The sequence below is a fragment of the Hippopotamus amphibius genome, chromosome 9 (genome assembly GCF_030028045.1).
Source record: "Hippopotamus amphibius kiboko isolate mHipAmp2 chromosome 9, mHipAmp2.hap2, whole genome shotgun sequence".
NCBI classification, from domain to species: domain Eukaryota; kingdom Metazoa; phylum Chordata; class Mammalia; order Artiodactyla; family Hippopotamidae; genus Hippopotamus; species Hippopotamus amphibius.
Window position 1 is genome coordinate 112,580,548 of NC_080194.1, and position 13,106 is coordinate 112,593,653.

At 49.4% G+C, this 13,106-nt stretch overlaps 1 protein-coding gene across 1 annotated transcript; it reads left to right on the forward strand.

Annotated features, from left to right (window-relative positions):
• Positions 1 to 6,865: 6,865 nt before the first annotated feature.
• On the forward strand, positions 6,866 to 8,182 carry PYCARD (PYD and CARD domain containing). Its single transcript, XM_057750568.1, has 3 exons — positions 6,866 to 7,185; positions 7,428 to 7,484; positions 7,828 to 8,182. The coding sequence occupies exons 1-3, from the start codon at positions 6,912 to 6,914 to the stop codon at positions 8,082 to 8,084; spliced, it is 588 nt and encodes a 195-aa protein (XP_057606551.1). The 5' UTR covers positions 6,866 to 6,911; the 3' UTR covers positions 8,085 to 8,182.
• The last annotated feature ends 4,924 nt before the right edge of the window (positions 8,183 to 13,106 follow it).

The following is a 13,106-nucleotide window of genomic DNA, read 5'->3' on the forward strand; positions in this document are numbered from 1 at the left end:
AATAAATCTCCCCAGGAGCCAGATAGCTCCTAACACATCTCCACTTTTATGACTTGTCTCTGAGTTCTGGGGCTCATTCCTTCTCGAACACTTGAAGTTCTTGCATGTTTCATGCTGGCCCATTTAGGGAGCTGCTCCAGGCTTCCTGGCACCTTGGGGTCTTAACCTAGGAACTTTGTTCAGGCAGTAATCATTTGGGCCTCTCAGGGAAAGATAAGTGAGCTTTTATCATTCTTTTGGATCAGAACAATTAAGTCTACAAATGACTACAGATTTAATTTTCCTGGTTATGTGAAGAGTCTGAGGAAGTTAGGGCTTTTTACCAGAACCCTGAGAAATCCAGAGAAGTTCTGCTTCCCCAAACAGGAGGCGGGTGGGTATGAGAGCATATCTGGAGCTCGTCTCTGAAACCACAAGCCACTTCACTTCGGTTCAGAGAGTCAACATCCCGAATGTAGGTCTCACTTGGAGTTCCCACCCCTGCCAGCCTAGGGCTGAAGGTTTTGGTCACTAGGAGTGGGTGCCCAGGACAGGGAGGTGACAGTCAACTCAACCCCTTTCTGTAGATGGGCCAGATCTGACCTCTGACCTATGAAGGGGACATTGATCGTCTACAGCAGGTTACAGGACAAGAAGGGGCCCAAAACCATGTCCAGGGGAGGAGGAGGTGAGGACTAGTGTTGTTGAGGCCCAGAACTCAGAGAGGGCAGATTTCAGCTTGTTCTAAGGGAGAGCTTCCCAACGGCTGGAGTGATAAGTGCTGTGGGAGGTGAGAACTCCCTGTATTAGATAAATGCAAAGAGAATCCAGAAATTCCCCGATCGGGGCCACTGCAGAAGCAGTTTCTGAATGCTGGTGTCACAAGCTCATGCTGGGTGCCTCCAGGAAAATCACCTACCTTTCTGGGCTGCAGCATCGTCAGCTACAATATAGGGATAAGTAGGAAGAATAATACCATCCCTGTAGGGTTGTTATGAGGATGGAAATACATAATATAATATACTACATAAACAGCAAGGACAGCATGCTGGCACTCAGGGGCTTAGGAAGTGGTGACTGCCACCACTAGATTCATATCTTCTTTTGGTGGGGGGAGGGGTGCTATGTTGGGTGTTCATTGCTGTGCAAGAGCTTTCTCTAGTTGTGGCAAATGGGAGCTATTCTTCGTTGTGGTGTGCCGGCTTCTCATTGTGGTGGCTTCTCTTGTTGCGGAGCATGGACTCTAGGCACTTGGGCTTCAGTAGTTGCAGCACGCAGGCTCAGTAGTTGTGGCACATGGGCTAAGTTGCTCCTTGGCATGTGGGATCTTCCCAGAGCAGGGGTCGAACATGTGTCCCCTGCACTGGCAGGCAGATTCTTAACCACTGTGCTACCAGGGAAGTCCCTAGGTTCATATCTTGACTCTGCTCTTTCCTTGTTTTGTGACCTTGGGCAAGTCACCCAACATGATTTTCTCATCTGTAAAATGGGGATCATGTCAGGATTATTTTCGAGACAATTGGATTGTTATGAAGACTCAACAAAGCTAATTCATAGAAAGCTTTTAGAACAATGCCAGGCCCATAGAAAATGTTCAACATATATTGATATTGATATTATTACAATTATTACTACTAATTGTTCCCATGAATCTTCCCTACAGCCCTGTGAGGTCAATAACATCATCCCCATTTCACAGATTGGGAAACCGAGGCTAAGAAACTTTTAACAATGACAAAAGTACGTACTCTGTACCAGCCCTTTTCCAAGCACTTCACAATTCTTAATCCATTTATAACCTCATAACCTCATTTATAACCTCATAATAACCCCATCGTTGTTCCTATCTTAACAGGAAGCCATGAGGCAAAAAGAGATTAAATGATTTGCCCAATGACTTGGCATTCTATGGTCTTCTGACCCCAGGAGGTGCAATCTGGCTCCAGCAATCAGTTACTCTTGTTGGGGGGAGGGGGGGAGTCCAGTCACACCCAGAAAGCATCTTACCACGGATAACGGTCTGGCCTAGTCCGGGGGGCAAGAAGGTGGGTCTAAGGTGAGACTTGGAGGTTCTTTTCCTGCCAGGAGTCAAAGCTCAGAACTCTTGAGTACTTTCCCCAGAAAAGGGGGGTCAAGGGAGAAGGGATTACCACAGCTTCCCAGAGAGTTGCCCAGGGCTCCTATTGCCCACCTCTACAGGGGGAAAACACCCTGCAGTCTCCAAGGACAAGCCAGCTCTGAGTCTACCTCCCTGGGGTACCCTAGAGAAGCCTCTGTTCTTCTCAGGGCACTGATTCCCTATGGGCTGCTGAGTGCAGACCCCAGAGAAGGGCTGCGACTGCCCTGGGTCACACAGCTAAGAGGTAGAGGGTCTGGGAATCAAATCTGAGTGGGTCTGATTCCCCTCATCTCCTGCTTTTCCCACTAGTCCACAATCTTCTGAATGTGCTTTGTAAGTTTCTCGAGCATTCTGCAAAGAGGAGGAAGTTAATATTATCATTCCTAGTATTGCACCATCTGCCCTCCTAGGGGTGTATTCCAACAGTCTGGAGGAGGCATACATTTCCACATACATTATCTCTCCAAGCAATCTGTCAATTTCTGAAGACAGAGAGTGGGACTTTGAGGATGTAGGTTGGACTTTGGTCCCAGGAGTCAGGTGGCTTCGTCTGTACTTCCTCATGTACTATCAGTGCAGGCTTCCAGACGAATTTCTGAAAACTTCAGTTTCCTCCTCTGTAAGGTGGAATAGACACACACACCTCATGGGGTTGCTGGGAGAATTAAATGAGATTATGCCTGTTAAGTGCTTAGCACAGTGCCTGGAACATAGCAAATTTGAAAAGGGGAAGCTGTTGTTACTATTATTAGTCTCCCACAGCACTTATCCTGAGGTTGGGCATCTAGTAGATCCTTTATATATATATAAATTTATTTGTTTATTGACTGTCTTGGGTCTTCATTGCTGCACGTGGGCTTTCTCTAGTTGCGGCGAGCGGGGGCTACTTTTCTGTTGTGGTGCACAGGCTCCTCATTGCCATGGCTTCTCTTGTTGCGGAACATGGGCTCTAGGCGTGTGGGGCTTCCATAGTTGCGGCACATGGGCTCAATAGTTGTAGCTCACGGGCTCTAAAGCGCAGCCTCAATAGTTGTGGCGCACCGGCTTAGTTGCTCTGCGGCATGTGGGATCTTCCTGCAGCAGGGATCGAACCTGGATTGGCAGGTGGATTCTTAACCACTGTGCCACCAGGGAAGCCTTAGTAGATCCTTAATACATCTTTTTTTTTAATTTTTAAATTTTTTATTATAGTTGATTTACAATGCTTCAGGTGCACAGCAAAGTGATTCAGTTATACGTGTGTGTATGTGTGTGTGTTCTTTTTTAGATTCTTTCCCACCATAGGTATTACAAGATATTGAGTATAATTCCCTGTGCTATACAGTAGGTCCTTGTTGTTTATTGTACATATAGTTGATACATCTTTTTAGAATAAAATAGATTCTCCAAAAACTTTGATCCCTTCTGAGTTGAGCGTCCACAGTGGGCTCATAGAGAATGTCCACCTGCCCAAAGGTGTCACTTGTCCTCTCTGACCTCCAGCCTGAAACCACTGCAGGAGTGAGGCCTCCACTGCTTTGAGAGGATGCTCCTGCACTTCCACCCCTTGTCCCTTGGCTCCCTGTGACATCACACTGAAGTGCTAGTGTGAGCTGAGGCATGTCAGGTGAAAAATCACAGCCTGGATCTTCTGTGTCTCATTCTGAATGTGTGTGAGCAGGAATGCGACTGGTCAGTCACCAGGGGCAAGTGGTCCCAAGAGGAAGGGCCCTGGGTAGTGACAAGCAGGAAAAAGGGAAGGGTCACCATGTCATGCCACGACACACATCCTCAGCTCCCTTGCCTCCAGGAAGGCGAGTGTGAGAAGACCACCATCTCCTCCTAGTCATGACACACACACCCCCAGGCACAATTTCCTGAAGCCCCAAAGGTTCCGTTGAGATGTGTTACATTGGTTTTACATAAAGCCAAGGCCACCCTATCCAAACAAGAATTCAGGAGACACAGTCAAATGGCCATAAGCATGGCCAAGGGGATCCCTGCTGGTTTGTTGGTTTGTTTGTTTGTTTTGGGGGGGGGGTGTGAATCAGGCAATCGTTTTTTAAATTCCATGGATCAAACATCCAAAGCTTCTAAGATTCCAACAAATGTGAAAAGAGCAGTTTTCTATGATTCTAGATTCTAGGATTCCTTTGTCATTTCATGAAGGCTTATCAAGGCTGGATGTGTGCCAAGCCCTGTGCTGGGTGCCATGGACCTGAAAGGGTCCTCAAGGAGCCCTCAGTCTGTCAGAAAAGCAAAGTGACAAGACACACTGTATGATAAACACTGTGAGAAAGACATCATAGAGGCATCCGACCAATATGGCCAAGGAATAATTCATTTTGCACAGAGGGGACAGAAAAGCCAACTGGGAAGAGTTAGACAGCAGCCAGACTGGGCAAGTCCTTCAATCTCTCTGAGCCTCAGTCTTCTCACTTGTACAATAGGGCTACTATTCCCTATCCCAAAGGGACTGTTGTAAGGCTTAGAAATAATGCATATGAAGGATCACAGCCTACACATAGGGGCTCAATTTTCTTAAGTCTTAGAAACAATGACTCCCAACGTGTGTTGGAGGACAGGCAGGAACTCATCAAGCAGATCAGGATGAAAGAGAGGCCAAGCAGAGAGCAGGTGCTGCACGTGCAGAGGTCCAGAGGCCAAAAGGGTAGAAGGTGCTGCCGAAGAAGTTGGCAAGGACCTTAAAGGCTAAGCGAGGGAGCGTGGACTTGATTCCGGGTCACTGAGGGGTCATAAGAGGTTTTCAAGCAGGGGAGGGACAGGACCAGTGTTTGGGCTAGGAAGATGTAGCCTTCTGGCCACAGTGCACAAAACGCTATGGAGCTTCTGAAAGGACGAAGGCCAGTGAAGAGGCACAAGGATAAAGAGCCATGAGCCAGGGGACACTGGCTGCTGGACCACAAGTGCCACCCATGGTGAGGATGTTGGCACTCAGTACTACCCAGCCCGTGTGTGGCAGCACACACACAGATGGGGAGCAGGGCCCCGCCACTCTGCTGGGAGCTCGTGAGTACAACATGCTGCAGGTAACCCAGTCTCAGTCATTGCTTCATTCAGCAAATCTTCACTGAGCACCCGCTATGTCCCAGGCATTCTCTTGATGTTGAAGATTCAGCAATGAACCAGGCAAGGTCCCTGCCCTCACAGAGCTCAGGTTTTGGTGGGGAGATGGGTGCCCAATAAATGAATACACGTCCAATATGTCAGGATCACAGCACTAGAAGGCATGGTGATTGTTACAACCCAGCTGAGAGGGGAAAATGTAGGATTCCCAATAACTGCCTAGGAAGGAGACCTGGGACTCAAACTGGAGATTGTATGGCTTCAAGTCCACGGTCTTTCAGCTTCTGGAAGCTTTTTTTTTGGCTGCTCTGTGTGGCTTGTGGACTCTTAGTTCCCCAACCAGGGGTCAAACCCAGGCCCACACTGAGCCCTAACCACTGAACTGCTAGGGAATTCCCAAAGCTGCCTTTTCTGAAGCGCTTATATGTAAGGCACACCTTCAGTTACTGCTAACCCCCCTGAGCCATAAGGTCCATTCATTCATTTTTGATCCCACAAAGACTCACTGAGCTCTGGATGCTGCAGGTGCTGGACAGGCATATTTACAGCCTATCAGGGAAGATTGATGCTAAACAGATACACAGAGTTAGTTACAATTTAGTCACAACTGCTACAAGAGCTACAAATCAGTAGCAGGGGTTTTGCACTGGAGGGATTCTAAACCTGGTCTCCCAGAGGAAGTAGCATTTAACTTAAGACCTAAAGTCTTGAGTTTGTCAGGCAAAGAGTGAGAGAAGAGGTTGAGGGAATAGTGTGTGCAAAGGCTTGGAGACGCAAAGGAGCCTGGTACATTTGAGGAACTGAGAGGCCAGTGTGGTTGGAACGTAGAGATGGAGTGGGGGCAGGGTGTGGTATAAAAGGCTGGTGAGCTCCAAGACCAGCAGAGCCTTCCTAGCCATGCTAAGGGCAAGTTAAGGATTCTGGGCACCACTTGGTCTCCAATGCCAACCTACACCACCTTTCACCTGCTCTTCTGAGTCAAGCCCCCTGACCCCAGAACAGCTCTCTACCCATGACTTTCCCTCCAGTCAATACTTTTCTCAACCACTGCAAGTGTCTCTTGTCATCACTTCCCAAGAAGTTCAGTTCCTGGAGGACCAAATTCTGGCTCTCCCAGGAAGTATCTGGCATGGTTTCAGTCGCCATCAGGTAGTCCATGTTATGCTGTAATATTTACTCAGTGGATAAGTGTGTGTTACTATCCCCGTTTTATAGATAAGGCAACTGAAGCTTGGATATACTAAGCCCACAGTTATCTCTACCCTCTTCTTGACATCTCATTTCTCCCCAGTATTTGGGAAGCTAAATGGTTCTCGCTGTTAGGATTCTACGATTCTGTTTCTATGGCATGTGAGAGAGGATGCTAAAGTTTAGGGAAACGTGGAGATTTCAGGGTTCTAAACTTCCACGATTCTAAGCCTTAGCACTCCCATAAACCAGGTTCCTGATCTGTGCTAGCTAGCCCAAGCCTGGAAAGGCAGGCACCACCCATGAGCTCTTTTCCATCCAGGCTGCTGGGTCCCAACTCACAGACCAACCAAAGGATGTGACCTGGGCGCCCCCCAACGGCCAAGAGAGAATAGGAACAGGGTAGTTTCGAGCCTTACACCCAAGGGCAATGTTCTGGGGCAGAGGCGGGAGTTAAGAGAAGGCGGGGAGTTCCAGGTCCCGCCCTGGAGCAGACTTCCTGCTCAGCAGATACCCCGAGTGAGTGGAAGCAGCAGCTGCAGCGGGAGACCCCAGAACCATGGGGTGCACGCGCGATGCTATCCTGGCTGCACTGGAGCACCTGACCGCAGACGAACTCAAGAAGTTCAAGATGAAGCTGCTTTCAGTGCCGCTGCGCGAAGGCTACGGACGCATCCCACGGGGCACGCTGCTGCCCATGGATGCCGTGGACCTCACCGACAAGCTCGTCAGCTACTATCTGGATGCTTATGGCTCCGAGCTCACAGCGCTCGTGCTTTGCGACATGGGCATGCAGGAGGTGGCGAAGCAGCTGCAGGAGACTCTGCACAAGGGTGAGTGTGCCCCCTCCACACTGCGCAGGTCCAGACCAGTATCCCCGCATCTACACCCTCCTCCCAACCCCAACATACGCCCCTCTCCAGGCACTTTCGCTTCCTGTTCCTCCTATCTTTTAATAAAAAGCTTCTCCTGCTGGGGAGGCTTCCTGTGCTTGGTGCTGACGTTGGCTTCCGGACCAGGAGATCCCCAACCCCCACAAAGACTTGTGGAGACACCACTTAACATTTCCTTACAGGCCCTGGAACCAAGCCAGCCGGGATCGAGGCCCCTCTCCAAACAGCATCCAAGCCAGGTAAGGCCTTCAACACCCAACCTCACCTACCTGGGCACCTCACCAGCCCCGCCCCACCATACCCCTGCACAGCCTATCTGTTGTCCCAAGGCCAAGGGCACCCAGAGAGCACAAAGTTTCCCACCCACCAACACACACACCTGCTGGGGCCGAGGCTGGCTGGGAGGAGTAAGGGAGACTCGTCCCACTCCATGTAGAGTCCCGGTGGCCTGCCCGCCTTGACCACCACCCCTCAAAGGGTGCACTCAGGGCAACTGCTGAAGAACGCAAAGTGCTCAACAGGGACAGGCGCCAGCACCCACCCTGGGTGCCCACTCATCCCCCCTCCTCCCTCTCGCCCCAGCACTGCACTTTGTGGACCAGCATCGGGCAGCCCTCATTGCACGGGTCACCTACGTGGATGGGGTGCTGGACGCCCTGTACGGGAAGGTTCTGACAGAGGAGCAGTACCAGGAGGTGCGGGCAGAGAGCACCAGTTCTACCAAGATGAGGAAGCTTTTCAGCTTTGCTCCAGCCTGGAACCTGACCTGCAAGAATCTGCTCCTCCAGGCCCTGAGGGACACCCAGCCCTACCTGGTGGCTGACCTGGAGCAGAGCTGAGGCGTCTTCCCCAGCAGCAGCCCCATAGACAAGCCCTGGCTGTTGCAGCCAACTTACCTGGAGTCTGATTTTTTTTTTTTTCACATAATATATGAAAAACCAGCTTGTACTTGGTGTGATTTCCTACTTCCAGCCTGGAAGCACATGCGGAGCTGAGCTACATATCGAAGCGCCACAGAGGCTCAGATGAATCTCTAATCTCTGCCCGTTTCTGGGGCAGCAGGCTCCCCAAACACTTCATCCTTCCTGCCTCAGTCACCATGGAATAGTCCCTCACTCACCATTTGGTGGCTCCTTCAATGCCACCCCAGAGGGCCTGCCCTTGAGACCTGTGAACACAAGTTAGCCTTGTGGCCAAAGTCTAAAACTTAAAGGTATGTACAAAGGGCCTGGAACTGTGGGGGGCCAGATTTGACAGGTGCATTTATAAACAGACTAGTCTACGAAGATTCTCTTTCACTTTTTCATAGGAAAAAAATTGCAAAATTAGAGCAATTTCCAGGGAAAGTGACGAGAGTATCATCTAAACATGACAGAAGAGCACAAGCCACCAAGTATTCCCAGGGTTCCTTCTGGAACTGGCACCAGCAGGCTTCCCTGTACCCCCCACCCCCTGCAAGAAGGGGTTATAGGTTACACTTAGCCCAGAACACATGTGAACCACAAAAGCAACTTTAGGAAGTGAGTTCTAGCAGCTATTCCTTCTCCTGATGAAATTGTGCCAACAAAAGAAAATAGAGGTATTTATTTCCAGAAACAGCCCTCAGGGAGCCTTTCCAGAGGCTGTTAGGGAACCAAGATCCCATGACCACACCCTGAGTACACTTTGCACCCAAATTCTTTCTGGCTTGCAGGGGGTGGATGCAAAGCAACAGGCAGGCCCAAGGAGGCTGGATGTCCTATCCTTAGGAGTCAGATCATGGGACTCGGGGACCCAGGCATGAGAGTAGAAGGTGTGCCACGCAGTGATACACCAAGCCAGAAAGAACAAAGCTGTGTGTGAAGGCTTCACCTGGAGTACCCTCCCTAGACCCAAGAATTGACAAATGCAGTGTTTATTCCCCCACCCACAGTGTAACATTTCCCTATTCTGATGACCGCATCGTCAGACCAACAGGAGAAAACACGTGGTTTGCTGTAGGAGGAAGCTACCAAGACGCTAAGCTGATGGCCACTGTCAAGGCTCCAGTCACATGGGACTGCTCCTAATGCTATTTGGGACTCCAGGAGGAAAGCAGAGCTTCCCCCAAAGCAGGAATCAGCCCATACACTCAGGACCCCGTGGGCTCATCTTCTTTAGCCAGCCACCCCATAAAATAACGCCGCTGCTCCTCCATCCTACCCTCTCACAGCCCTTTTCTACCGTCATCTTAAATCTTATAAACCAAGCCTTATTCAATCCCTGAAACCTGTTTGTTCACTTATGTTCTGCAAGAACCTTACCATTTCCCAAACTGAAACTGTCTTCCTCTTACCATCCCTGTATCTTGACATATGGCAACAGCAGCAGTTAGCAGCAGCCTAATCAGAAAACAAGAAACCCTAGCATGTTCCATACAGCTCAGATTTAGTCCATCTTCCAACTTACATCCAAATGTACCTACCTTTTCAACTTCACAGCCCACATCTGGCTTATGACTTCATGTCTTACCCCCAACAGGCCTCCTGATCTCCCTGCTTCTAGTCAACTACCTGCAAGGGCCTGAGTGATCAAAACTGATGATGGAAATGGACTCCCTTCTAACACTAGGACACCTAAGCTCCCGTTCCAGCCTGACCCTGAATGACCCAATCCAACCTCTCCTACCTTCTTCACACACCCCCGATTCCAACACTACTTACTCACACCCCATGCCCTAGAGCACACTGCTCCCCTAACTCTGGACACCTTGAAACCCACCTGCCCTAGCACGCCCACAGGCGGCCTTCCTCTGGGCTCGTGGTACTTTCACCTGTGTCCCTGAGGTAGAGCAAACCATATTGCCATGTCTGTTTTCACACAAGACTCTCTCATTAGTGAACCCCATAAAAAGACATCTTTTCAACCTCTGTACAGTGCCTTGCATGTGAAAATAACAGCAGGTATTGTGTATCTCTAGTGTCTAATAGGATTTTTTTTAAAACTTCATAGGAACCCAATGCTTCTCATGAGATGGAGCCATAGCTAACACTTCCTTGCACAGCAGATGCTCAGAGCAGCTACAAAAACCAGTGCAGGCCTGAAGCAAAAGACAGGGGTTTTTTTTGTTTTTTTGGCAGCACCAAGTGGCATGTGGGATCTTAGTTTCCTGCACTGGAAGGGCAGAGTCTTAACCACTGGACCACCAGGAAAGTCCCCAGAAAAGGGTTCTAAGAAACAGTTTAAAGACTTCTTGGGGACTTTATTTTTCCTTTTTATTGGGGGGGGGAAGGGGCACATGCAGGAAGGTGAGGCTCAGAGTTCTACCAGCCACAGCATAGTGGTTAAGGACACAACTTCTGCAGCCAAAGGATAGATTCAAATCCCTGCTCCACCTCACGGCCCAGTTATGAGACTTAAGGCCAATTTGTACCTCAGCATCCCCATCTATAAAGTAGGGGTAACAGGACATAGCTCATCACCTAACAGCAACTGGCCCACAGCGAGCACACACTGGTGTCAACAATGATCTCCAGGATGTTTATCCCTAGCTCCCCAGTGGCTTAAAATAAAATAGCATCTGAAACAATCAACATTTTCTGCCCAAACGTCTAAGCACCAAGACTGAAAAGAGAAAAAGCAGAATAGCAATGTTCGTTGGAACTATGCTAATTAGAACAAAAACCCCTATGCAGGACCCTTCCCTGAGTGATCTTTTCCTTAACTCCTGGCTTAAACTATCTACACAAGAAGTTTCATATAAAATCAAGTTCCCCTTCACAGAGATGTTGGGGGGAATTAGCAGAAAAGGAGTTTCTGTGGAACTTTAGAGCATCGCCAGGGACCTACACACTGAATTAGAACCCACATGCTAACCATCTTGCCAAGCAATTCAGGTTCGTATTAGACTTAGACGCACACTGCTACAGAGAGGATCTGGCTCTGCCGCCTCAGACTGCAACAGGTTTGCAGAAGCCTTCCCACATAGGGATTCACCTTTTCACTCAGGGAAAGGGTATACAGGATGGGCCTGCTTCCCCTCAAATGCTGGGGGTGGGGAGAGAGAACAGACATCAAGGCTACATCTGACAGGTTCTTACCCTGAGCAGGCTGCAGTGAGGTCTAAGGATCCTGCACGTAACAGCTACAAGGAATCAGCACCACTGTGCAACACTGCCACCCTGAGGCACGTGCTGGATGCGCCCTGGAAAGCTTGGCTCCTGCTCCCTTCAGTTTCTTCTTCTTCCCGTATCCACCCACCCACCCACCCTCCTGGGCATTCTTTACCTGGAATCGCCTAAGCTTGGTTCCCCACTACACACAAGGAGTTCCCCAACCCTCGACCCTGTAGTACCGGCTCCTCTGCTGTCCCCAATCCCCACACTGCTGGCTCTCAATTGTCCTTCCTGTTAAAGGAGCCCTCTGGCTAGTGCTATGACCCCCGATTTAAGGCTAAGGCCACAATCCAAGGAGCTGAGCGAGCACAATCCATCTGCTGAGCAGTATCCCAGACCCAGACTCCTGACATCTGTCTGTTCCTGCCTCAAGAATACTCAGGAATTTTCAAGTGGAGAGTCTCTTAAAGCTCTAATTGCTAACACCACAGGATTGAAGGCCAAACAATTTCTACAAGCCTGAAAGTCAAATCTGCTGGCAAGATCCACTTGACACTACTTCCTCAGTTCTCACACGCCCGGCACTGTGAAGGTTACTGTCTGCTCAGGGAGGTGATCAAGATGACTTTTGTGGCAACCTCCTGAGTCTGAATCATTTCAAAATAAAAAGTTAAAAAGGAAAGCGGCTAAGTACTGAGGGCTAAATATTGAGGTAGGAAAGGAGTCTGAGTTCTGGAAAGACGGGAGAGGAACGGCTGCAGATGGGCCCTCATACTGCGCTGAGCTTCTCACAGACTAGCATAGGGAGTGAGACCTGGTTACAAAACCTCTGGCAGGCAGGAAACTGGAAGTGGGAAGCAACATGCCTAGATGAAGATGTAATCATGCTGAGTCTGATGGGGGCTGGACCCAGCAATGACTTAACCTCAGCCCTATATCCAAGTTACTGAAATCCAGCATGTGATGGGGTTTCAAAAAGGTGAAAAGCCTGGGAACTAAATCAGAGAATGCAAACAGATCGCAGCACACTTCTCCCCACCCACAACCTACCCTTCCTCACTTCTTCTTAGTTAGCCTGTCCCAATTCAAAAAAGCCAGGCGCCTAATGCTTCAAGACTGCAGGCCATTTTCAATAACTCAGTAAGAATAATGTAGCCTTTAGAGCTCAAAAGACTAGCCTAAGAGCCTCATCAGAGAAACATGGCTGGCTGTTACCACCAGCCTAATGCTTACAGGGCAATGCAGCAAAGAGCAGAGGGCCTGAAGTCCAAACCCCTTGGGGTCTCACTCCTACTTACTCGCCAGTGGATGAGCTGGCATCAGAACCAACATCTCAGAACCAGCAACATTCCCTCTGTTACTATCTCTTCCATTCAATCCATTCTCCTGGGAAAGGTCCCCAAACCATCTACCCACTAGACACTTGGGACTCTTTGTTTTCTCTCACTTAGGGGCAAGGCCAATCACTGAAGCCCTTTGAAGGGCAAAAACTAAATGCTAACAGTCCCAGTCACAACCACAACCAAACCCTAACATCAGAATCCTACCAGGTGAAGCACACACAGTAAACTTCTCAGACACAGCACCATTCAAACCAAACATCACTGTAAGAAAGCAGATCAACAGCAGCAGAGGCAGCTGACCACACCAGGGACAGAACCACTGCCATGTCCTTGCCTCTAATCCTGAGGGCTTCTCAGGTGTACCAAATTCAATAAGCCAAATGCAAGCACTGCCTGGAGAACCTCAGCCACTCTCCACCTTCTCTTGGTAGAACACCTCCACTCA

Coding starts and splice junctions, on each gene's coding strand:
- PYCARD (XM_057750568.1), top strand. CDS start 6,912: ATGGGGTGCACGCGCGATGCTATCCTGGCTGCACTGGAGCACCTGACC. Junction 7,186..7,427: donor GCAGGAGACTCTGCACAAGG/GTGAGTGTGCCC, acceptor ATTTCCTTACAG/GCCCTGGAACCAAGCCAGCC. Junction 7,485..7,827: donor CCAAACAGCATCCAAGCCAG/GTAAGGCCTTCA, acceptor CTCTCGCCCCAG/CACTGCACTTTGTGGACCAG.